Consider the following 27,716-nt stretch of genomic DNA (forward strand, 5'->3'; position numbering starts at 1 on the left):
TATATATACATGTGAACAATCCACGCCCTCCAAAAATCACTAATTAAATAATTCCATTCCTTTTATTCAATGTATTTAGGGCATATGTCTTACTTTCCATTGGCCTAAATACATGCCCAAGTACTCCACATCCTAAAAAACAATTTTCTTTCATCTAGTCCCCTTCCTTCCTCCAATCCTTTTCTCCATAGAGAGATCTATCTCTACAATGATTACCAGCCTTTTCAGGATTTCATTTTATGATCAACAATTTTCCAGGACCCCCATCCAAACTGCCAACATTCTCCCTGTGTATCAGTTTTACTTAAAGTATGGATGGTTTTTGTTATGCTTGCAGATCCCCGTGTTCCTGGCAATAACTATGCAGTCTCTAGGGTCTGCTCTGTGAGCCAGAAATTGGGAACTATTTTTTTTTTTTAATAGATTTCATCTCAGTATCATCTATACACAATTTTTAATGCTCTTCACTTCCTATGACAGTGATTTTCAAACCTGGATGTTTATCCAACCACTCAGAAAGTTCTTTCAAAATACAGATTCCTGAAGCCTATCTCAGACTTTTAGATCAAAATCTCCAGGGATGGTGGGCTTAGAAGCTCCCAGGTAATCCTCATGCAGCTGAGTGAGGCTATGAGAACTGAAAGCTTAAACTAAATCTTACTCTTAAGTAAGATGAATTTAATTCATTTGAAACAAAAATTCTTTATATATAAGCTTACAAGAAATGTTCTTCACAGGGCTCCAGTCACTCCACTCTTTGTGACCAGAAAAATGAAGATTGTCAATGTAGCATCTAATTTCCACAAAATGAATGGCACACTCCAAGGGCATATCTGAGGCCCAACTCCAGTGATGAAGTGTATCTTTGCCATTCAGAGTTGTGTTGTGGGTCACCTAAAAATGAACACAAACACAAAACTGTATTTCCAAGTAGCAATATGTTTTGCTCTCCTTTAGAATTAAAATTAGATTCTATATAGTCATCAGCTAAGTTTATGGTTTATCCTTTAATACAACTGAGTTTTGTGTAAGGTGTAATAGCAGAGTAACAATAATCATGATTCATTTTTGTTTACTTCTTCAACTTTAGGCCCTAATGTATTATATAAGATGTTGCTATTCATTGAAACATTCAATTTGGTATGCAAGAAAATACAGGTTGAGTATCCCTTGGGACCACAAGTGTGTTGGATTTTGGACCTTTTCAGATTGCATTATATACTTCTCAGATGAGCATCTCTAATCTAAAAATCTAAAATCTGCCTGGGCACGGTGGCTCACACCTGTAATTTACCCAGCACTTTGGTAGGCTGAGACGGGCAGATCCCTTGAGCCCAGGAGTACAAGCCAGCCTGGACAATATGGTGAAACCTCGTCTCTACAAAAAATAAAAAATAAAAAATAAAAAAATAAAATTAGCCAGGCATGCTGGTTTGTGCCTGTAGTCCCAGCAACTCAGGAGGCTGAGGTGGGAAGGTCTATTGAGCCTGGAAAGTCAAGGCTGCAGTGAGCTGAGATCATGCAACTGCACTCCAGCCTGGGTGGCAGAATGATATCCTGTTTAAAAACAACAACAAATAAATAAAATAACAAAAATCCCAAATCTGAAATGCTCCAGTAAGCATTTCCTTTGAGCATCATAGTGGGGCTCAGAAAGTTTTGAATTTTGAAACACTTTGAATTTTGGATTTTCGGATAAGGGATGCTCAACCTGTATACCACTGCCTAATGATCTAAATTTTTCATGGAGTAGAAGTAATGAATGGGGTTGTACTTTCAAAAGTTTAAGTCAAGGAGAGGAGCAGCATTTCAATAAAATAGTTTAAGACTAGATTTGTTTTTTATTATTATAAGTATTCTATATATTTACTTTTATTTTTAAATAGAATTTTAAATATGTATGTTATACTAATACAAAATATTATCAATTGTGAGAAATGAGCAAGATTTCAATAAAACATTGAGGTGCTATAAAAGACAACTTGGGACTTCTAGGTAAACACAATAGATTAAACAAATATTTCCTTCTCCCTTACCTCCTGAAATCACTTCAAAGTAGGAATAAACAGATTTTTTTAAAAGGTGTGAATGGACAAAGACAAAATATAGGAGATAAAGCAACATCACTAAAATCTGGAAGCTGGAAAGCAAATGGATAATGGTAACTGATGTAGAAGACCTGAGAAAACGCAATCTTAAGCATCCAATGGGAAATACAGGAAACCAGCTTGTTTCTATTACAGAAACGCCAAAGGGCTCAGTGAGTGGCTGTCCCAGGCTCCCCTGGAAATAAAGAGCTCAAAACAGCAGGACTGCTTGAAAGTCGTTTGAAGATATGTTGGCTACCCAGATCCCTTCCCATACTCCATGCTATCGAAGGACTACCTTTCTTTACCTTGGCAGAAGAACAAAGATTTATGTTCTGGAAGAGTAAAACAGAGTATCTTTGGATTGAAGAATTTTAGGAAGAGATGAAAATGGGGACTATCATTCCAAAAACAGGGGGATTGCTAACCTATGCCTTCTTCCTCTGCTCAGCTCGCAGGATACTGGTTTGCCAGATTAATCCTCACCAGGTAATAGTCTAAATGAACTTTTCTGAGTCACATGAACAGCTCAAGATAAAATACCTAAAATAAAATTTGGCATCTGCCACCTGCATAGCCCATCCTCATCACTCTAGAGGGAGGGCCCTCATCAACCAGTCCTATCCAGAGAAACCAAAGTTCCAATTAGATCAAAAAAAAATTTTTTAAGAGCCCCTCACTTAACTATGAGCAGCAATCAGGATAACCAGAAAGTGTACAAGAAATTCTAATATGAAAGTCAATAACCAAAAAGAAAAGAAGAAGAAAAAAATGTGAGGAAACAGGGCATGTAGAAAAAAAATTTTAATCATTAGCATCCTCAGAGATAAGATATTGCATCCATGAAACAAAAACTGTATACATTAAAAAAATCCTTTCAAAGAAAGGATCTTCTATAAATTAATAAACATATGAATAGAAATTCAATAGCAAGATGCAAAATCCAGTTTAGAAGAAATTTCTCAGAAAATGGAAAATACATAGAAAACAAGAAAGATAAAAACAATCAGAGGATTGTTGTGGAAGGTTCATGAAGAACAGAAGTTCTAAAAAAAAAAAAAAAAGGAGAAAAGAGGACAAATCAAAGAAATAAAACAAGAAATTCCCAAGCTGACACACACGCGTTTTTAGACTGACAGGAGCCCAATGAATGTCCAGCACAACAGATAAAGATAGATCCACACTAAGAAACAATGGAATCATACCTTCAAAATCTTAACAAAATTTCCCAACCTATAATTCTTACTAGTTAAACTAGTAATCATGCACGAGTGCAGAACAGACATTTTCATAAATGTGGTATCTCCATGTATTCATTTGGTAAGCATTTTACACTCCACCCAGTAACGTATGATATGAAAGTTCCAGTTCCTCTGCAACTTCTCAGTATTAGTAATTGATAAGCTTTTAAATTTTTAAATAACTAAATTAAAAGAATAAATTATATTTGCAAGTGAGCTGTTATAGACAGCAAAGAATATCTACAATAGCAAGTAACTACTGGAATACAGTTGGCTCCCTCTATTCATCGCTCCGCATCTGTGGGGTTAACCAACTGTGGATCAAAAATACTTGGAAAAAAATTTGCATCTGTGCTAAACATGTGCAGACATTTCTTGTCCTTATTCCTTAAACAATACAGTGTAAGAACTACTTACACAACGTTTACATTGTATTAGGTATTACAAACAATCTAAAGAGGGTTTAAAATATACAGGAGGATGCCTGTAGATTGTATGCAAACACTACACCGTTTTACCTCAGGAACTTGAGCATCTTTGAATTCTGGTATCTAAGGGAGGTCTGGAAGCAATCCCCCAAAAGATATCAAGGGATAAGTGCAGATGCTTCCACAAAAATGAGGAAATAAGAGAAAAACTGGAGATTTAGCAAAAAGAAGATCCATCTTAAGACAAACTTGTAGGAAATACCCTAGATGATGGAGACCCCTTGGACCACAGCTTCCTAAGGAATGTGCTGAAAGACACTGAGGTCTATCTTGAGTGAGCTATAAATATATCTAGTATTAATCCATTCAAACCTAGAACTGATCGGTAGGGGTTGAGGCTACTGGAGCCTCTGTGATGCCTCTGGCCACAAGCGGTCTCGGCTATTTTACCACACTCTGTGCTATACAAATATTATCAGTGTCTGTGTGAAACCTTCTGTGATTAAGGTTGGGAAGCCAGTCAGAAGGCCCTCAGAGAGATTTATTCGAAAAGATAAAACTGATAAAATACTTAGTATATTTGAAAATTGCAAGGAGATCTACACAGCCTGCAAAGAATTTAGGATTAAAGTAATGAAGCAGAGAAATAAACAAAAAAACAAGATAATACAAGGAGTGTACAAAAAAATGTGGATTTTTTATAGACCATAATACAAATGATGAATACCGTCCTACCAAAAATTATCATAGATTCCACTGGAAAAAGATAGGAAAATGGCAGGGTGCAGGGAGAAGGAGTGAGAGGGAGGAGCAGAAAGAAATTAAGGCGGTGGGGTGACAGGAGAAAAGGGAGGGGGGCTGCTATCAAGAAATAGCAACATAAGCATGCTATTTGGAGAAATGAAGATAAATAATGAAAGGGATCAGTTAAAAGAGTTGAAACAGGTTGTTTCCAGGGAAAGTCAAGGAGGAGTATTTGTATGGGGGGGAGCAGTGCCTAGTGAGCTCTTCCTGGTGTGTGCAGCACACAGCTCCCACTGCTGGACACAGAGACCATGCACAGACAAGTGCCTCACAAATGAAACATGAATACAAAGCATACTTGATTTTTAAATTTTAAAATAATAGCCTTATTACAAAATAATAGAATTATAACATCATAAAATGATCACAAGCAATTTTGTCTTAAATACTGACATTAATAACATATAATTAATAAAAATGTCCTGGGGCATTTTCCCTTTACAGTTCTAAAGAAATGTGTTCTTTCTCATTGCTTCTTGCTATTAGTTTCCCAAACAAATTTTTTCCCAAAAGTAGGGAATTACTGTCTTGTCATTGGCTGACTTACGCATGTTGAGGAATGAGCTATATGGTTTTAGCATAACAGTCCCTTCATTTAAGTCTGATTTCACTCACATTTCAGAATGTCCCTCTTTAATTCTAGTATTCTCTACTTAGTTCCTCCTCAAGTTACATTAAAAATAAAAAAGCCTTGTCCCTATCCATCTGACAAAGGGCTAATATCCAGAATCTACAAGGAACTTAAACAAATTTACAAGAAAAAAAATCAAACAACCCCATCAAAAAGTGGGCAAAGGATATGAACAGACAGTTCTCAAAAGAAGACATTTATGTAGCCAATAACAAAAAGCTCATCATCACTTGTCATTAGAGAAATGCAAATCAAAACCACAATGAGATACCATCTCATGCCAGTTAGAATGGCGATCATTAAAAAGTCTGGAAACAACAGATGCTGGAGAGGATATGGAGAAATAAGAATGCTTTTATACTGTTGGTGCGAGGGTAAATTAGTTCAACCACTGCGGAGGACAGTGTGATGATTCCTCAAGGATCTAGAAGCAGAAATACCATTTGACCCAGCAATCCCATTACTGGCTATATATCCAAAGGATTATAGATCATTCTACTATAAAGACACATGCACACATATGTTTATTGCAGCACTATTCACAATAGCAAAGACTTAGAACCCACCCAAATGCCCATCAATGATAGACTGGATAAAGAAAATGTGGCACATATACATCATGGAATACTAAGCAGCCATAAAAAAGGATGAGTTCATGTCCTTTGCAGGGACATGAATGAAGCTGGAAGCCATCATTCTCGGCAAACTAACACAGGAACAGAAAACCAAACACAGCATGTTTTCGCTCATAAGTGGGAGCTGAATAACGAGATCACATGGCCACAGGGAGGGGGACATCACACATTGGGGCCTGTCAGGGATTGGGGGGCTAGGGGAAAGATAGCATTAGGAGAAATACCTAATGTAGATGATGCACTGATGGGTGCAGCAAACCACCATGGCACATACATACCTATGTAACAAATCTTCAGTTTTGCACATGTATCCCAGAATTTAAAGTGTAATTAAAAAATTACAAAATTAAATAAATAAATAAAAAAGATTCACCCCTAAAGGGAATAGTGACAAACAATATTTTAGCAGCTTTACAGATATACTATTTACTTTGCAGACCCTAGAGCAAATATTGCCACTGTACCAATGATAAAAATGAGGTTTGAGAAGTTATCCTAAGCCCATAAGTGGTAACTCAGAGTGCAAAATGTTAGGCCATAATGACAAGTTAAGCGATATCATTTAAATAAATAATAGCTTTAAGACAGCACAGGTAGAGCTGTATCAAAGTTAGCTGCAAATTAGATTAACAGACAAGACTTGCCATGAGAATCAAGAAAAGTGAGAGTTTGTAGGCTGAATTAAGATGGGCTTTAAGGCCGGGCACAGTGGCCCATGCCTGTAATCCCAGCACTTTGGGAAGCCGAGGCGGGCGGATCATGAGGTCAGGTGATGGAGACTACCCTGGCTAATAAGGTGAAACCCCGTCTCTACTAAAAATACAAAAAATTAGCTGGGTGTGGTGGCTCGTGCCTGTAGTCCCAGCTACTGGGGAGGCTGAGGCAAGAGAATTGCTTGAACCCGGGATGTGGAGGTTGCAGTGAGCCGAGATTGCGCCACTGCGCTCCAGCATGGGCAACAGAGCGAGACTCTGACTCCAAAAAAAAAAAAAAAAAAAAAACGATGAGTTTTAAAATAAGGAGTAGGCAGTCTGGGCAAAAAAGTGAGACCCCATCTCTAGAAAAAATGAAAAAAAAAAAAAAAAAAAAGTTGGGCACAGCTGCATGCATCTGTACCCCCAGCTACTCAGGACACTGAGGCAAGAGTATCCCTTGAGCCTAGGAGTTTGAGGTTGCAGTCAGCTGTATGATAATGCCACTGTACTCCAGCCGAGGTGACAGAGCAGAACCCTATCTCTAAAAACAAAACAAAACAAAACAAATAAAATAAAATAAGGGGTAGGATTTGACCTGGGTCTTGAAATGTAGGTTCAAGTAGGATATGTGAGAAGGAAGGGACGACATTTTAAATTAAAAAAATATATATTTCTTATAAAATATAAATTGTAGCAGTTAAGACTCGGAAACCAAGCTGCCTGGGTTGGAATCCTGACTCCACCACTTAAAAGTCTTCCTGTGACTCTGTTACCATCTGTAAAATGGGAATAATAATAGTATCACCCTCCTGGGACTGTTGTGAGGATAAAAAGAATCAAAGTATACAGTAATGTGCTATATAACAATATTTCAGTTAATGTGGGACCACATATACCATGGTGGTCCTTTAAGATTATAATGGAGCTGAAAAATTCCTATTACCAAGTGACATCATAGCCAACATAATGTCATAGTGCAACATACTACTCATGTGTCTGTAGTGATGCTGGTATAAACAAACCTACTGTGCTGCTGGTGTAAGAGTATAACACATGTAATTGTACTCTGTACACAATACTTGATAATGATAATAAATGACTATGTTACTGGTGTAAGTATCTAGTGTACTACACTTTCTATCATTATTTTAGAGGGTACTCCTACACATTTTTAAAAGTTAACTGTAAAACAGCCTCAGGCAGGTCTTTCAGGAGGGATTCCAGAAGAAGGCCTTGTTACCAGAGGAGATGAGAGCTCCACACGTTACTGCTCCAAAGACCTTCCAGTGGGACAAGATGTGGAGGTGGAAGACTGTTACACTGACGATCCTGGCCCTGTGTAGGCCTAGGCTAATGTGTGTGTTTTTGTCTTTGTTCTTAACAAAAAAGCTTACAAAGTTAAAGAAAAATAATTTTTTAAAATACAAACAAGTTTATAGAGTAAGGATATAAAAATATTTTTGTACAGCTGCATAATGTGTGTGTTTCAAGCTAAGTGTTAACACTTAGCTTGTTATGTGCGATTGAGGAGAAGGCAGAGGAAGTGTCTGGTGAGTAGTGTATTGCTAGGAATAGGCCGGTAATAATCTGTAAAGTTAAGCAAGTTGCTAGGAGAGAGCCAAAATTTCATCATGTAGAAATGTTTGATGGGGTGGGCAGGTCAATGAGGGAGTTAACACAAAAGAGTCAAAACGTTTTTTAAAAATTAAAAGTTCTAAAGTAAAAAAGTTATAGTAAGCTAAGGTTAATTTATTACCAAAGAAAGAAAAAAAGTTTTATAAATTTAGCGTGGTCTAATTGTACTGTGTTTATAAAGACTACAGTGGTGAAGAGTCATGTCCTAGGCCCTCACATTTACTCACTGACTCACCCAGGGAAACTCAGTCCTGCAAGCTCCATTCACGGTAAGTGCCTTATACAGGTGCACCATTTTTTATCTCTTTAAACATTTTATTGATACATAGTATTTATGGGATACATGTGAGTATTGATTACATGTAGAGAATGTGTAATGATCAAGTCAGGGTATTTGGGGTATCCATTATCTTATGAGTATCATCATTTCTATGTGTTGGGAACATATCAAGTCTTCTAGCTACTTTGAAATATGTAATACATGGATGCTAACTACAGTTACCCTACTTGGCTATCTAACATTAGAACTTATATCTTCTATCTAACTGTATATTTGTACCCATTCACCAACCTCTCTTCCTGCCCCTGTCCCACCAACACACCCTTCTCAGCCTCTAGTATTTAACATTCTATTATTAATAATATCTCTACCTCCATGAGATCAGCTTTTTTAGTCTCCATGAGTGAGTAAAAACATATTATATTTATCTTTCTGTGCCTGGCTTATTTCACTTAGCATAGTGGCCTCCAGTTCCATCCTGGTTGCTGAAGATGACATGATTTCATTCTTTTTTTATGGCCAAACAGAATTCCATTGTGTGTATATATCACATTTTCTTTACCCACTCATCTACTGAGGGACACTTAGGTTGATTCCATGTATTTTCTATTGTGAATAGTGCCATGATAAACATGTGAATTCAGGTAACCCTTTAATATACTAATTTCTTTTCCTTTGGACAGATACCCAGAAGTGGGACTGCTAAAAAGTTCTCTTTCTAGTTTTTTGAGGTATCTCCATACCGATTTCCATAGTAGTTGTACTAATTTACATTCCCAATCACATTGTATAAGAGCTTCCCATGCTCCACATCCTCACCAACATATAAGTTTTTTTGTCTTTTTAATAATAGCCATTCTAACAGAAGTGAGTTAATTTGACTGTGGTTTTAATTTGTATTTCCCTGGTAAGTAGCGATGTGGCTGCATTTTTTCATATACCTGTTGTCCATATGTCTTCTTTTGAGAAATGTCTATTTCTGTCCTTTGCCCACATTACAATGGCAGTATTAATTTTTTAATTGTTGTTTTAGTTCACGGTAGATTCTGGATATTAGTCCTTTGTTGGACAAATAGTTTGGAAATGTTTTCTCCCATTCAACAAACTGTCTCTTCACTCCGTTGCATTCTAGTCTCAGCAGCTGCAGTCTGCGCTTCCCTCACACTTTAGCCTTAGCAGCGGCACATCACGTCCCACTTGTGCTTCAGCAGCCGCAGGCAGGGGACTCCGGGCACATGGAATACACTTTAGCAGTGCAGCCACTGCTAGTGTTCTGCTGGCTGCCTCACTTTCTTCTCCCTTCCCTGCTTTAGGTGCTTCCTGTCACTTCTCTTGAATCCCAATGCTCTCTCTAGGATGATCTATTTGAAGTGTGACTATCTACTACTCCCTATCTTGCTTCTTTGTTGTAGAGAAGGTGAGTACAAGATGCCTCTAGTCAGCCATCTTGAAGCCCCTCCTCCATTTAAAGTCTTCTATACCATATTTTAACATACCTTTTCTATATTCAGATACAGAAATACTTACCATCATTACAATTGCCTCCATTATTCAGTACAGTAACACACCATACAGGTTTGTACGTGGCCTAGAAGCAACAGGTTATTGTCCCATATAGGCTAGGTGCTAGCTGACTAACGTTATTTTAGGAATGAAATACATGGGTTGTCAAAGAGAAACAATAAGAAAGTATGAAATATAGAATAATCTTTTCTTATTATCTTTACTAATCTATGTACTTGAGCAACTTGAACAAATAAACTGTAAAATCACAAGATGGTCTTCTAATTCTTAAACCTGTAACTAAGTAAACTCCAAATCTATCAAGAAAAAGAGTAAAAGGCTGAAAGCGAGCATTTCCATGTAACAGCTGTCAAATTTTTCATAACTGTTGTTCATGACTCCTTAGAGGTCATTCATAAACAGGATTGAAAAAACGAGAGAGAGAAAAAGCATGTACTGATAAATTCGAGCTTATAGATTTATTTAAAAATGCTCTACGGCTAAACTCTGGCTAAATATGCTTTAAAACATTAGGCCGGGCGCGGTGGCTCAAGCCTGTAATCCCAGCACTTTGGGAGGCCGAGACGGGCGGATCACGAGGTCAGGAAATCGAGACCATCCTGGCTAACACGGTGAAACCCCGTCTCTACTAAAAAAAAATACAAAAAATTAGCCAGGAATGGTGGCGGGCGCCTGTAGTCCCAGCTACTTGGGAGGCTGAGGCATGAGAATGGCGTGAACCCGGGAGGCAGAGCTTGCAGTGAGCCCAGATCGTGCCACTGCACTCCAGCCTGGGGCGACAGAGCAAGACTCCGTCTCAAAAAAAAAAAAATTAGACAAAGGTAAAATAATACACTAAATTAAATGTACACTTTCATTTACATAAAAACATGCATATAAACAAGTCCAGACAGGAATACACAAAAACAATACTTACTATGTTCAGATGGTAGAATCACGGCTTATTTCTCCCCTAATTTCCTAAGCTATCTATAACGGTTACACATCTTTTAATAACTAACAAGTGATTTTTAAATCATGCATGATGTTTTTAATGAACCCTGAAAGGTATCTGATTTACTTCCTAAATAATCCAAAAGTTCACCGATACCACCTTAAGACTTCCTGAAAAAAAAAAAGTATTCAGTTTCTTTAATGTCATAGGAAGAAAATCTACATTCAAACTTACTAATTTTACGAGCTCCATACTCTCTTTACGTAGAATTTTAATTTCCCAGATAACATTTGAGTGGTGTGGAAAAACTGAACCCCTGTCATTCCACTTTAGGTATAATGTAGAGGTTGAGAAATCAGCAGACAAATTCAAGATCTCTGGAGTATCTGGAATTAAGGCTTTAAAAAAAGGAAACAAAAGAGAAAACTTAGTAAAATAAGTAATGATTTTTCATACTGTAACTCTGCTAATCAACTACTTATAAACTCTATTCCTTCTTGATCAAAAAATCAACAATCAAGATTTAAAAGGAAATTCTAGAACCTAGTAATCCTGGCTGCAGTAAAAAGGACATGGACTGAGATGCCATGTAAGGAAAAGATAAAATGTCATGGACATTTCAAAGAAAGGACTGGATCAAAGAAATGAAGGGTTGGTTCTAATGATAAAGGGAAACAACCAATATTCTCTCAAATTTCTGAAAAAGGGGAACAAATATATTATTTATTTGTAGAGGTAGCTCCAAATACTTAATCAGCCAAATTTAAGAAACGTATTTATTAGTTGGCTGTTTGAAATCCACAGCACATTTTCTAATATAAACAGCAACTAGGTTTCTATAGTACTATAGTGTCATTTAGTCAGGAACCTACAGGTAGGCAACATCAGAGAGAAGAAAACAAGCTTCCTCTGTATGGCTGTAGGCTAGCCCTAAGAAAATGACAAAATATAGAAAGTTTGTTTTGGTAAACGCTTCTCTCTGTTTTCTCTGCAGTTGTCTCAGGCATCTCCTGGTGTCAGAGTCCCTCATGCTGGGGGATGTCATCCACTTGAGAAATGCTATGGGCATTACTGATTTTAGATACCATTAAATAGTAGCAGGATTGTCTCAGTGACTAAGGCATTGAATTAAGAAGTCAATGGCTACTTGCAGAAGTAGCAGGTTGTAAGATGTAAGAAGTAGCAGGATGTAAGAAGTGTGTCAGAAAGGTTCCTTTATCAGTGGTATGCAACACAGACTGAGGGGGATTGAGACAGGTGATAAGGTGATCAATTAGGAGACCACTGGAGCAATCCTGGCTAGAGTAACAAGGATATAAACTAAGATGCCATCTATGGAAAAGATGTCATGGACATTTCAAAGAACTGACTAGATTAAAGAAAAAAAGGGTTGGTTCTAATGCAAAAGGGAAACAACCAATATTCTCTCAAGTTTCTAGCTCAGAAAGCAGCAAGAGGAGCAAAAGGAATTGGGAGCCACTGTGAAGAGACACAGAAGCCTGGCTGTGGATGAGTAAGTGTCAGGGGAAGAAGATACCACGGAGTCAGAACCGTGGATGCAGAATTAAAAGGAACTCACTGAGTGTAGTGGAAGAAAAGAGCATGAACACACAGATATAAACCAGCCAAAGCTCCTTCTAGGGGCTGCCGATAGACAATTACAGCTTCGAGGAATGAAAAACACCAACATGAATCCAGAGAGGGAATCCTAGAAGCAGAAGGAAACCAGAGAAAATCCAGGATCATCAAAATAAAAACAAATAGTTGTTATCTGGGCCAAACAGAGCAGTTTATAGAAGACGACTGTGGAAAAATCATTGGCGAGGCTACTGTTAATATCTGAGAAAGAAGTTTAGGAGAACAGTGGGCCTCTGAAGCTGCATTACAAAAGGTAAAGAGAAAAAAATCCATGCTCAAAGGTTTGGGAATCTCCTAGGGAGAATCCAGGACACTAAAAAAGGTAGCATGAAGAGTAATGTATCCTTGAAAATCATTACATCTCCCTAACGGCAGATAAATCATGGAAAATTTTGAACCAATGGAAAACAAAGAAGGTATGAGCACGTTCCATTCTATAAAATGTAGGCTTTCTGGTTTGAGAATCAGAGAGACTTGGACTTTCTTCCATGTTTCTTCCTCAAATAACAGTAAAGTAAAGGTGAGTTAGAAGAAATCCATAGACTCATCCTTTCTTGCCTCATTTCTATCCTAGAAGCTCAAGGACCAATTACATCTAGTCATGGTAAGCCCAAAACTGCAGAAGAGTGCAGGGCTAGAGTAGCTGAATATGTTAAACAACAAAAAGGGCAGAACAAACCAATACACATTGATCTCGGAACTTAAAAATAGTTCTTAAAAATAGATTTAACCAAAGTTTGCCCTATACAGTGTTTGATACTGGATTTATGTAAAGTGTTTAGGGCTGTACGGGACACAGAACATGTGGATTTACAGTCTAAACTACAGAGCAAAGTCAACAGTTACATGGGTGTATAAGGACAGTGGAGGATGCTTCATAAAGAGGTTGTAAGTGGGCAGCTGCTTGTGAAAAAGGAAAAATTAAGACAAACGAGAGGTAAGAAGTTAATTTAGCACCAGGACAGGGAAAGTTCAGGGCGCCAGTGTGACCAGAAAAGAGCAAGAGGATTCCAAGAACATGGCTGTTCTTTCAAATGATTCAGTATGTCACATGATGTAGTAACTTACAATTTATGAAACACGAGAGTACTGTACTAAGACAATGCTCATCTTTAAAGTGCTTCTCTCCCTGAGAAGTCCACATAATTTACATTTTATTTAAATAGCAGTGGGCTACTCTTAAAAACACAAGTCATATCCAATATTTCAAGCTAAAGACAGTAATGGCCATAATTACAAATACAAGGATTTTAAAAAGCCACTGTTCCCTTTCTTTTCTTTATAGCATATAGGGAAGTTTCCCCTAAGCTCCCATGAACTACCATCTTCATTTTGTGCTAAACAGATATGTGAGGACAATGCTAACTTGCTTTCTAGAAACTCAGATAGGAAAGAAATTTAATGAAAATTTTTCTTATTTTCTTCTAATGCTAATTCAGCTTTACCCATAAACTACACGCTCTTGCTTCCTTAGGACATCAGGAGGTAAGAGTTTTCCCAGCTTTTTTACAGGACCCACGTTATTTATTCTGCTTCAGAATGACCCAAATTTTCAGGTGATTTTAAGAAATGCAGACATTAAAAATCTTAAGAATTTTTCATGCTTACACAAGGGAAGTACAAACTTTACTCTCTCTGTGTGTGTATATATACACAAAATCTTGTTTGCTTTACGTAATTTCAAAAGCATCTTTAGATCCACAGACACTTAGTTTTCATACTTTTATTTAGTAGCAAATTGTCAAGAGACCCAGATTCTCTAAAGGACAGCTATACATGCATTGCAGAGCTTCTCTTGCACACAGTAGGCGCTCAAAGATTTGCTGATGTATCCATCTCCTCCCTTCCTTACACTCACCTAATTTGCTTTTCAATTTTCTTACCCCAATATCATTATTCTAATCACAATCAGGACCGTTACTATTTATAACGCTACCAATACATTACATGATATGTAAAATACAAGGAACTATTAATCGACTGAGTCTCCTAGAGTCTGTCTTGATTTGCCTTTCTGATTCTAATACTGTCATTTTTCAGTAGCTTCCCAGACAAGACTATGCCCTAGAGTGAGGGGCATTTGAGAAATTCTGGAAGGTACGCAAGAGCCAAGGGGGCTAAGGAAAGAGTATGGAACTGAGGGAAGGAGCTTGAATTCTGGGATATTTTGATTGGCCAGAAGAAAAGTTTGCTTCCTTCTGATCTTGGCTACCATTTACAATTCATAGGAAGGTTGCTGAGTGAATTAAAAGTATTAGCATAACACATGAAATTCAAAGAACTAGAAAGCACCACAATACTAACAAATGACACTTGAGTTACTTTAAAATCGAGTTTGTTTGCAAAGACTTACAAACGTTTTGTTCATTTAGTGTGAATTTACTTGTAGAACTTCCAAAATCATGTAGAGAATTTATTGCTATTTCATAATCACCATGTGAAAGAGCTGGAATTTTAATATTTGTTTTCTCCAGTTGATAACAAGAATGGGACCTGTAATAAGAAGAAATTGAATTTTAATTAGCAAATAAAATTAATAGTATAATTTTCATAAAAATTTGGTTAACACAAAATACAAAGGAAAAAACTTTATGCCCTTTCTGTTGCAAAAACATGATAGGTTGTACTGCATTTTAAGACTGAAAAAACAGATTGGTAGTAATTTTACCAATGTAGGGGTAGGAAAAACAACCACATTGTACCAAAAGTAGAGTAAGCACAGAGGACTCCATACAGCTGGAGTTTTTGCATGCCTTTCAAAATCCCACCTCAACCTTCCCTTTGTAGGCTGACTTCCACTGCTCACGCTCCACCCCTTCACTGGGGGACCAGCGCATCACAGCGCTCCTCATGCTAGGATGATGTTCAATGGATGCTGAAGGAAATGAAACTGGCAACTCCCCTGCTCCTCTGCCTTGGCTCATGATTTATTCTTAACAGAACTTCCTCTTCAGTTCTGTTTCCAATACTTCCAGTTCCCCTGGTATCTCTGGGTGCTCAGGACTCTGGACTTGAATGGGTCCAGCTCATCTCCTTCTAAACCTCTCACATGGCAAGGCTTCTTTAGGCATCAGCAATGAACACCCGAATTCTCCAAATCATGCCATCTCATACATTTAAGCCATTGTACACAATATTCTTTCAGGGTGGAATGTCCTCCTATTGCTCTTCTGCTGAGAAAACTGAGTGTGCCTACTCCAGAATTACACCTCCTCTGACAGCCTTTCTGGACTTTCATACTCCTAGTGTACACTCCCTTGCAAAAAACCCACAGCATTGCTACTATTTGTTTATTGTGACCAGGGGAGCAGGGGACCAGAACTAACTTCCTCTCTGTTTGGCCTGTGGTGGGCATGTGTGCTCTTCAGCAAACTTTTCAGGGTCCCCCTTCTGGACTCACACTAAGACCGTCCTTCCCTGCCTCTCTGAAGCAAGGTATAGCCATGTGGCTTTATTTGGTGGGAAAAATCTGAGTGACAGTCTTATCTACCAGATGAAGAAGGAAGCTCTGAAAGCCAGTGCAGACTCTGTCCCCTCTTCTTACCTTGCTATCACACCTCATAATGCCTGGTGCCCTACAGGAGAAAAATGAGGCAGAAGTCATGGCAGACTCTGCTGAACACAGAACACAAGCAGGAAATAACCCTTTAGTTTCACAAGCAACAAGAAAGTAAGAATTGAGGGTCATTTCTGCAATTCAACCTAGCTCATTGTGAATTAAAATTACCTGTTTTCAATGCAAACTTCATAATCAATACCACGGCCTGTTCCAGAGGGTGCTTTCCAATAACAGTCCCACACTTGCAAATTGTTAGTTACACACTTCAAATCATGAGGAGCCCCTGGAGAAGGAGAAACACACACACACACACACACACACACACACACACACACACAGAGAATATGCTGAGTAAGTCAACTGCACTCTAAAAGGTCAAGCATTTTCAGTTCTAAGTACAAGCATGTGTGTCTGTAGAGAGCCCATGTTTTTTCAAAAAGATGATCCTGCAGTCATGGGAGTAGACTGGTTTTCTATTTCTTTTTGCAGCTTTGGTTAAAAAAAAAACTAAAGGGTAAACTGATGAAAGTGGGCCAGCTACTAGACCATTTTGGGGTTAAGCTGCTATCAAAAATTCCACTTCCAAGCAACTAAGACAAATTAAGGGAGTGAGTGGCTAGTCATGTAGATTCAATAATGGGACCAAGAGAGGGCGTGAGGCAAGTCTAGCACCTCTTGAATCTTCAATAGCCCCACTTGAGGAAAAAACAAAGACAAAAAACAAATAAGTCTTAAGTAAAAATGATGTGCCTTCCAAGTCTTTAAACAAAACTTTGAAACTCCTAGCCACCACCACTTCACTGCTTGCTACCAGACTGCCCGCTTGGTAGAACTCCTATAACTAATCTTTAGGTTATTATGAAGTATATTAAATTTAAACAGTAATAAACTCATGAGTTCATTTGAGAAATGCGTTTTTGGTGTGGGCCTAAACAATTGAAAAGTAACAATTCAAAAGATTACAATCCTACTAGTACTTACATCTATAAAATAACATTACATCATGGAATATGTAAGCACTATGCAATGAAAAAAGTCACCCCTAAAAAAAAATGAGTAAAAAGAAGGGGGTATAAGAGAGAGGGAAAGAGGGAAGAAAGGAGGGAAAGAAAGGGAAAAGGCAATTAGAGAATAAAAAAAGGTAGTCCATCTCAGATTCTATAAATGTTTATGAAAAATGTTTTTGTTTTTGTTTTTGTACATGGTTGGTATGATCTTCACTGTAGGAATCAATTATAAAGCTATTTATATAAGACAGAAAAACAAATATTACATAAAAGTACTCACATTATAAAGCAGCAATAATCATAATAATAAAGTAATTTAATGAAGGACCTTGGGGAAAAGAGATCTGTTTAAATATGGAAATAATATAAAAACTAAACCAAGGGGCAGGAGGATGAGAATTTCTTTATAGAAATAAGCTATAAAATATCTACATAAAGATTCTTAATATATTTAAGATGTAACATAATACATTTAAAAGTATTTGGATTTCATTGATATGACATTCTAAAAAGGTAACATTATAGAGACAGAAAACAGTGTCTATGGAGACAAGGCAGTGCTGGCAGGGGATGGGCCCGGGAGGGGTGACTACAGAGGAGCCAGGAAGCTTTTGCAGTGCCAGGGCTGTTCCCTATCTTGATTGTGCTGCTGGTTACATAACTATATCCATCGTCAAAACTCACAGAACTGAATCTTAAAGGCAAATTTTATTGTATATAAATTATATCTTATATTTTTACGGTAAAATAATATTTTGATCGATCATTAAGGATCTTTTTAAAAGAAACTAAAAGTACATAGAAAAAAGATGACAAAAAAATGAATTTTAATCAACAAAATCCTAAAGGGGTCAATAAAGCAACGAAATTACTTCATCATGGAAATAAAACTGCAATCTGTTCATTCTCTGGAAGGCTGATGCACTTACCCTTTTTCTGGCTATTTACTTGATTCATTAGATACAGAAGAATAAATGTTGATAAGAGCCACTGGAAATTTGAAGCAGTCCTCATTCTTTTATTGTCCACCATCCAGGATGCTCGTTTCAAACATACGTAAATATCCATCATCTGTGCAATGCAGTCAGTCCTAGGTTAGGAGAGGAGTTTCAGATGGTGTTCAGATTGTTCTGAAGGCTCACCTTATACTGTGTACACAAACACTCAAATAGATTCTGACAGATTCTGAAACATTGTACATTTAGAGACTTTGGAGCTACTTAAACTCAAGTTTCCCTGGCTTGTGGAGACATCAATAATTGGACACAGCTGTGGCTTTAGTGATCTACTAGAAGGCCAATTTTCAAATGATGGGCTTCAAGTTCAAAATTATAACTATAATTATAAAATTACAACAAAATTATAAGCACATGGCTATCAACTCTACTCCAACACTACTAAAATGTAGAAAAGCAGTGCATGAGACTGAAGTTTTGACAATTTTAAGTGATACCTGGATTGATATTTTTATGTATTTTATTAGTATGTTAACTTGTGTTTAGTCATTTACGACAAGTAATATTAGTTTTGTTTCCCATTTACATGGTGATGGAAAGTTTCTATTTCATATAAATTTAATAATTTAAAGAGAAAAAACTAGGGTAACAGTATGGAGATGTTGCACATTGGACATTTAGGGATCCCCCACAGTAATAAAATTCCCATCCACCCTTCATCTTTTCTTCCTAGAGGGACACCACCAGCCAACAAGGTCCTTCCGATACACTGAGAACTCTTGTGTCAGACCTAAAATTGACGCATTATATTACAACACTGGCACAGGGCGCCAAAGATTACAAAACATATAAGCAAAGGCTAAAATATTAAAGAGAAATTTAGGATAACCAAAAGGAAAATAAAAAGTATTTCCAGAGAAAATGAGGATGATACAGGAAACAAGAACACTTAAAAGAAAAAAAAGAACCTAAGAAAACTCTAAATAGTATCCTCAGAGTAAACATGGCATAACTATAAAAAACAAGAGGATGCAATAAAAAAGGAATAACAGGAAATAAAAATACCTCTTAGAAGTTAAACATATTGTCTGATATTATTAAAATAAGAAAAAGATTGCATAATCTTTCAGGAAAAAATACAAAAAAAAAAAAGAAGAAGAAAAGGGAAAAGAGATGAGAAATGGAGACTCGATAAAGGAAAGGAGATCCAACACCTAAACAACTGGAGCCCATTGAGAGAATTCAAAAAAAGATTCTTCTTAGTGAAAGCAGATGGCAAGCTCTCTTCTTGGCTATTGCTAAGTACTGTCAAAAACCCAGGAAATGAATCCCAAATAGCTTAATTATAACCAAAACATGCACAAGGTGTGAGCACACATTTCAAAAGTGTTCTATTATTTTTTGGATGAATGAATAACTTCCTAGTCAATTCCAGAGTCACTGAGTTTACTTATTAGAATGAAAATGTATTCACAAAATGTCTAAAATGCCAGTTGCTGAATTTATAGAATTACACAACTGTACAAGAATAACTGAGTAATGGAGCCAAACATGACCCTAAAACTCAAACCCTGACTAAAATAATCATAAACCATATTCACTGACTGGCTAAACATTATCTTGAAATGAAACAGTCCCTCACTACAAGTTTCTATTTTTCTAAAAAGAGACACAGGTCCTACTGCCATGCCAGGAAGAAGGGCAAGAAGGGGTGGAGGGAGGCAGCTGAGAAAGAGCTCTGGGCCAGGTGCTTCCAGATTTAGATGCTAATCTTGGCTCCATTACTAATTAGTGGTATGGCTGAGGGTAAATCACTTAATCCCTCCCTGCCTCAGCCTCAACCATGGCAGCACAGAGCCATGCTCTATTCAGGATCCACATAAGAGACTTCTCAAAGTGAAGCTGTAATATTCCATTCCTGCTGGCAGGGAACAGGCATGCAGACAGTAGCGTGCACAAAGCCTACGCCAGCAACAGCCACGGATCAAAGACTCTGCTGAGGAGGTCAGTGAGCAGGAGGAAGGCAGTGCCCAGGGACAGAAGGATTAAGGGCAGTGTCACCGAAGCCTGCTTAACTTAAGCAGGATAATAAAGACGACTTCCTGGTGTGATACATTTACACAGAGAATTTTGGGCAATGCAGTATTATGCTTATGACACATCAGACTTCCCCACCAAGCAAAACTTTCAAATGGACTTACTGTGGGCCAGAACAATACAAGAACAGAGCCTTCTGAGGTACTTTGAGAAAAAAGGGATGCTTGAGAAGTTTTTCTCTACTCACTCCTGATAGAAATATTGTCAGAATTCCCTTTTTTCCCCTGTCAATGCCTTATTCCTTAGAGGAGCACGAATTTTTATAGAATTTCAGGATCTAACTTTCAAAATTAGGATGCGGCAACAGGGTGCCAATGCAAATATGCAGGGGCAAAGCAAGGAACAAACGTTTTCACAGCAGGTGCAAACTGTGGCCCCTCTGCCTAGCATAAAAGTGGCAGCCACCAGCCTCATTTTGCCAAAGATGCTGATTTTTCCAGACAAGGTAGAAATCTGGCATTTTAAATGAAACACCAAAGTCTGTAAATGTAAGAAAATAATGCATACGTTGTACACATTCTAAAGGCCAAACAAAACATGCTCATGGACAGTATCCTTCCTGCCCAAGGATGACCAGTTTGTTTCCTATACTAATTATTTTAAAGGATTTAAGAAGTCAATAAACCCTTCTGCTAAAGAAAAGCAATCATGCAGAATAAATTTATAAGATTGTTGAATGGAAAGAAAAATATCTGGTTCTATTTCTTTACACATATGCTGACCTCAATCTTAGACCATCATGAAGCACAGGCAGCACTTGAGCCTGGGGCCCCACATGGCAAAGTTCAGTCCTGTCAACACATGCCCCTGAGCTTTTAAAGGCCTTGTTTGTGAAGATGAGTGTTCATACATGTACTTTGACTTGTATTTTTCTCAACCTTGAGAATTCTGGTTCCAATGTACATGAGGTTTAGGGCCTTTCTGCTGAAGAAAATTAGGAAAAAAGAGTTGAGAAAAGTAAAGCTAAATACCAGAAACTGTAGTCCCAACACATTTTGTTGCCTACTTTGTCTCTGCTTCCGTTCCCCAACCCCTCTCTATATATACATAAATATGGTGGCAGTGGTGGGGACAGGTAGGTAGAGACAGAGGGGGAAATGTGACAGAGAATGAGTCAGCATGTCCTGCTGGCACGAACCTAAGCCTGATGGCACTGAAGCCTCCAGCCTTGGGTGCAGAAAAAGGCCTCAGGCAACACCTGCACAGTCAGGGTGTAAGGAATTAAGACTGCCTAAAGCATCTTTTATCTCAAGAATCTATCTTTTTGAGATACAATGAGATAACTCCCTTGTCATTAATTCTCAAAAGAAATTAAATGCTAAGCTGGAACATGTGAAGAAGAAAAGAAAAGACCCTGAACTACTGTAAAGGTAAATAAACCTACAAGTGGGTCACTGATCCACAGGAGTGGAGATGTTGGGAGTTGAGCCAAACAAGGGCAATCACACAGGCAGTAAACAGTACCCGCATTGCTCATTTGTATTCTTCCTAGTGTCCCTTTCTTTACTGTTTCCTAGGAGGAAACATCAACATTGTTTAAAAACTTTGACCAGCAACTATTTTCCTTATCCCATTTCCCTCCCACAAGATCTTAACTTCCTCAAGCATTAGCTCCCAGTGAAGGCGGCTTTTCAGGATCATAAACTCTGCAGTTAGGTAGACTCCATTGTGTTATTGAAGTGAAGTGTAGGGGCTCTTCAAGTTAAATGAAAGAAATACTTATGAAAAACATAAACTTGACCAGACTAAGAAGTTCTATCTGGGAAGACTAGACTGCACAGGAAGGCGTGAATAACTTTTCAGAAAGAGGGAAGCTGCAACAAAGTGATGTTTCAAGGAGATTAACTAGGAGATAGCTGAAGTAACAAAGACGTATGCAAAATTTATCAGTATCTAGATCTAGTCCTAGCAAAAATCTAGTCCTCAAAGAGCCCACATAACCCAGCACAAGGAATTTGAAAAGACTGATACCAAGATGCATCACTGAGAATATAAAAATAACTGTATCAAAGATGTTACAAGTTTCCAGGGAGTGGAGGCCATACACAAGGGCTCAGGAATAAGAACAACATCAGAATAAACCACTCAAGGCCTCTGTGACTTGCCTTGTGAATGTGGACAAACCCCCACTGTAACACAGGGATGGTGACAGCACCACCTCCGGAGCAGGTTACAGGTGTACATGAGACTGGGTGTGTGACCCATAAATATTCTTGAGAAGAGGAGGAACACACTAGACTTCTTAGCAATAAAAGCTAAAAAGAACACCTTCCAAAATACAAGTGAAAATCACTTTCACACTTAAATTCTATACTCAAGCTGTTGAGTAGATAACATACATTTTACGAAGACATGCAAGATGTCAAAAGATATATCGCCTTCCATGTACCCATTCTCTGGAAGCTACTGCAGGACACGATTGACCAAAATGAGGTACAAAACAAAAAACAAGAGAGAAAATATACAATCCATACAACTGGAGTCTGAACCTACAAAGAGGCCTTGCACACTGCCCCTGCTGCGTGTGTCCAGACCACACTAAAATGGCTGCCGTACCACAGCTGCTGGACCCTTCAGCACTCCTTAGGCCAGCACCCATTTTCCCTTCTAATTTCATCTGCACCCTCCTCAAGTCAGCGGTGATGCTCCTAGCAGGAGGTATGCTTGTCATCACCTCTGAGAGTCTCCAGAATGTTAGATGCCATCTTCTGCTGCTTCCACAACACTTTAATTATATTTATGTCAAGGGGTTGCACAATTCATGTTCCACAGGCCGAATCTTACCCGCCTCTTGATTTTGTAAATCTTCCTAGAACACAGCCATGCCCATTAGTTTAAGTACAACCTATGTCTACTTTCCCATGACAATGTTAGAGCTGAGAGGCTGGGATAGAGGCTGAATGGTCCACAAAGCCTAAAATATTTACTGCCTGGCCCTTTACAGACAGAAAGAGTTTGCTGACTTCTGCTCTACTGCTTCACTTCCCAATCTTGTAATTCTCCCCACAGAGCGTCAGATCCCTGAAAGCAAACACATCCCTGAGTTCACTGTAACCCTCCGTGTCCAAGCAGTACCTGGCACAAATCAGACACCAAAAACTCTAAGCCAGCTGGCTGAATTAAAACCAAGGCACAAATGATTATATGCCCACACAGTATACTTTCATCGTTAGGCCGCATGCTAACCCAGGTAATGCCGACACGAGGAACCTAAGTTAAAGCTCTGGCTCCCAAACTGCACTGACGTATCCTAAGACACCAAAGGAAACCGACAGAGCTATCACAGAATATCTAAGTTTTTGAAGGAAACAAAGCGACATCTGTCCAACATTCTGAAAACCGTTAGTGCAAGGTAGTCCACAGTTTCAATATTTGGTAATGCTACATTTTTTTATGTGACATCGTATCTTTATCTTTGGTGAAGGGAGGGAGGGACTAGTAATTGCTGGGATAAAACACAAGTACTACCCAAACAAATCAATGTAGAAATGAAAATGAGGGTGCTGGTTTCCAAGATCTGAGAAGCTATGCAGTACTCAATAGGTTCACACATCTCATCAGTAATTAAGGCTTTTTAAGAATGAAAGAAAAATACTACCATAGGCCTTCCATTTCCCAGGGTTCTGCAACCACAGATTCAACCAACCTTGGATTGAAAATATTCAGAAAATAAAACCAATAAAATAGTACAATAATAAAAAACAGTATAAAAACAGTACCATATAACTGCTCACATAGCATTAACATTGTATTAAAGATGATTTAAAGTATATGAGAGGATAAGCACAGGTTATATACAAATACCACATCATTTTATATTAGGGACTTGGACATCCAAAGATTTTCACATCTGTGAAGGTCTTGGAACGTGTCCCCACAGAGATAGAGGGACAATTATATTTCTCCTTTTAAGTGGATACACATTATTTCTTCAAACTGCTACTAAAGTGCTTGATCATAAATAGTCATTAAATTGTCTGGACCCAGCTATTTCATAAAGAGAACTGTTAGGTAATTCTTTTGACTACAAGCATCATGAAAAGCATTAACAAAACACGACGGGCACTGTGAACTGTGACAGTCTGGGAACCTCAGTTAGAGGATAGCTCGGCTGCTTAGAGATTCCACTGTATCATGCTTTAATATGCATTCTGTATACAGGAGAATAATACTGAAATTTAACATTTGCTACATTATAAAGACAAATCTATCACTGTACATAATGCAGGATATTCATTCCCCAAAATAACTTTTTGGTCTATTATTCAAATAGAATAATATTGTCAATTTTTTTTTTCTTAATTCCTTTGCATTTCCCTGGAACTTTTAAAAATAGACTGTCTTCCGAAGTTTTTGTTTTTCAGGATCCTCCATGTCAATTTTAGTAATCTCCATTGCAGTGTGGACTTCCCTGTTAATTCAAGAGCTGGTCCATTATGAACCTTAGCACGTCAAAACAAGTTTGAATATATCATTTCCGTGCTTAAAATCCTCCAAAGGCTCCCCACTGCTTCAACACACAGTTCCAGTTCCAGTTCCACACTGGGGGAACAGCCCTTAGAGACGGCCATAAACCCCTTCCTCTCCACACCACAGCAGCTCCCCAAACACTCCACATTCCCTTTGGTCTCAAGGCCTCCCTCAAAACCACTGCCTCCATGGAGGGCCCCCTGTAATGTCTCCTATGCTTCTCATTCTTCCATCTTTCAGGACTCACTCTATCATCATACTTTAGAGTAATATCTGACTACTCATATCCCACCTCAACTACGCTATAAGAGTGACTGGTATGTAACAGTCTTCAATAAATATAAACATCCATCAAACGAATGAACTTGTTTCTTCCATTTTAACAATGAAGCACTCTATTATTAAACAACCTGAAGAACATTCCTCCAAGAAATCTTTAACATACAGGGAAAACATGACGAAAACTTATCTCTAAAAAGAAACAGGAACATCTCCATTTCTCAGTACTTTTCACTAATACCAAGGATTGTCTTTAAAAAAAAAAAATTATTCTGTTAGGCCATAAATGGCATTTCTTTTATTGTGTAATTAAAATATCCTTTCATATGTTTATGGGGTAATTTGCAATGCTTTATTTATAAGTTTTTTATTTTATCTTTTGCCCCTTTTTCTAATTGGGCATTAATCATTTCCTTAATGATTGCTAAGAAAAAATACTAATATGTATATTAACTATGTTATACACATGGCAAATAGATTTCCCAATCGCTTTTACTTTCCAGTGAGTCTTTTGTTTGACTCTGACTAGATCAGATTTCTCTATTTTGTCCTTTGCTGTTTCTAACCACAAAGGTTTTTCTCATGCCAGGACTATGCAAGTTGTCCTGATACTGCCTTCAAGTCATTTAAGGTGTTTCACATTTTAAGCTTCAAGCCATATAAAATTAATTTCAGTGTACATTTAAGGACCCACCTTTTCAGTTTTCCTATAAATGTTTACCACTTATCCCAACACCATTTATTAGGTAATCCATTCCTTCCCTCACTGACTTGAGATGCCATTAAAATTCTATTCCTACTTAGCTTCCTTGGTGGGACTCCTTAGCCCACTGCTCCTTCTATCTTTCACTTCCTGACTGAACAATATTATCTGTGCTTGTGGCTATAACATCACTCATATGCTAATTACTTCCAAATCCGTGTTCCCAGGATTGGCCTCTTCCCAGTTACAGACTAACTATTCACCAGATAATTTCTTGCTTACTCACACAAATCCACTCAAGTAAGGTTCCTTCAGGCATGACAAAATATTCTGATGCTTCATATCCACTTGGATATTTCAGATTCCTCAAAAACTCCAGATGTACTGAATTAAACTCACTTTTCCCTCCAAACCTGCTCTTTTGTGCCCCAGTCTTAGCCCATGGCACCAGTGTCTTCTGAGTAATCCTGACTCTTCCTTATTCCTCACACTTCCCACCTGACTTGCCACTTTTACCTAAAACATGCCTTGATTCTTTCTCCATCCTCTCCCTCAAGTCCATTTCTACTGCTCTGGAGGCTCAGGCCCTCCTCAACCTCTGGCATACGTAATTCACAATCATCATACAATCTATCTTCCATAGTGAGTTGCAAAGCTTTCAATATATCTATATTGAAAGCATCTATATCACTAACCCTATCATTCTTTGAAGCTCCAGGCCAAATGTCAGGAGGTTGGCCCACCAACAGCTCAGATATCTGTCCACACTCAAATTCACACATCTATTCTGCAATCTTCTTCCACCTCTTCTACTCCTTTCCTAGGGGCATCTCTTACCTTTTGGCTCTCAAGCTGACCGCTATGTCCAACCAGACACAGTGCTCTGTTTATGCTCCCACTGGACATCAATTTCCCCTTTAGGCATTGACCTTATCATACCAGGTATTACGAAGATCATTCTCTCCCTTTCTTCTTTTGCACTATAAGCTAAGATCAGAGCCTTATCTTTATAAAATTCGTACATCTAGGAGTGCTTTATATCCACCACACAAGATTTATTTGGTGACTGAAACAAATCCATTCAAATAGAGTCCTCGGTGAGGACTTAAAATATTTTCATGCCATTCAGTTGTTTGTCTACATTCTGAAGAGTAAGCTGATAAACTTTATGCTTTTGAATGAACCTGTTTGCTATACAAAAATTCATTAATAAAAAGAATACTGGCTCAAACTGAAGTTTTTTTGTTTTTTGTTTTTGCTTTTGGGGTATTTTTGGGGGGGCAATACATATAGTAAAACTATCCCTAAAGGCCTTTCTAAACTTTAGGAGGGGGAAAAATACTAATTACACAATAATTCCATCCAGGTAACATGCTTGTTTTAGCTAACTCTACCAAGTAAAATATAATTTATACATGTATTTCAGATATTAGGCATTATTTATATACTGTTTATTAAGGAGTAGCCACTTTTCTAAGTTCTTTCAATGCAAAATTGGATGTAATTTTTGTATCAATCCTATAAGGTCAGTATTATTAGTATTATTTCCCTCTTTTTATAGTAAGAAAACTGAGGCACAGAAAGGTCACATAGCTAGTAGGGAGCAGAATAGGACCTGCAGCCAACTCTCACTGCAAATCTCAGCTCCAGGCCATTACACTAAACTGTAAAATGAGCAACTAAGCTAGAGTCAGAGTCCTGGACTCCAGTCCCTATTCTACCACTGAATAGGTGACAGTTAGGGGCTCACAGATAAATGACCTAACATCTCAGGTCTTAGCTCTCAAATTACACAACTAAGACCCAGCACCTGCTTTCCCTACTTTAAGTATCATAAGAAACTTAACAGTTGTTTTGTTTTCAGAAAACCTTGTTTGTCACCTGCAGGAACAAACTGGTAGATGTACAATGTGACTAGAAATTTGGCTCTACCTCGACCCTGTCCAGTGAATACTGTTGCTGGGGAAACACCACCTGCTCTACCAAGCACTTCCACTAATCATATTATAACAAAGATCAGACAGTCTACGTTCAGAGAACAAATGGAAAATAACTGCCATCTTACTGTTCTCCCTCCAACTCTAAGTACACTTTTAATTGGTTAAGCTCTCAA

General features: G+C 38.0%; 1 protein-coding gene across 3 annotated transcripts in view; it reads right to left on the reverse strand.

The window, feature by feature from the left end:
* LIFR (LIF receptor subunit alpha) overlaps positions 1 to 27,716 on the reverse strand; it is a 76,022-nt gene that overhangs the window by 34,566 nt on the left and 13,740 nt on the right. For all 3 annotated transcript variants that reach the window (XM_033179406.1, XM_033179407.1, XM_033179405.1), the window contains exons 2-6: positions 18,028 to 18,188; positions 16,260 to 16,374; positions 14,886 to 15,025; positions 11,129 to 11,292; positions 720 to 894 (exon numbers count right to left, since the gene is read on the reverse strand). In XM_033179406.1, the coding sequence (XP_033035297.1) occupies positions 720 to 894; positions 11,129 to 11,292; positions 14,886 to 15,025; positions 16,260 to 16,374; positions 18,028 to 18,169 (736 nt within the window). In that variant the 5' untranslated portion in view covers positions 18,170 to 18,188. The remainder of the gene's footprint in view (positions 1 to 719; positions 895 to 11,128; positions 11,293 to 14,885; positions 15,026 to 16,259; positions 16,375 to 18,027; positions 18,189 to 27,716) is intronic.

Source organism: Trachypithecus francoisi, unplaced genomic scaffold (genome assembly GCF_009764315.1).
Source record: "Trachypithecus francoisi isolate TF-2019V2 unplaced genomic scaffold, Tfra_2.0 Lachesis_group2, whole genome shotgun sequence".
NCBI lineage: Eukaryota > Metazoa > Chordata > Mammalia > Primates > Cercopithecidae > Trachypithecus > Trachypithecus francoisi.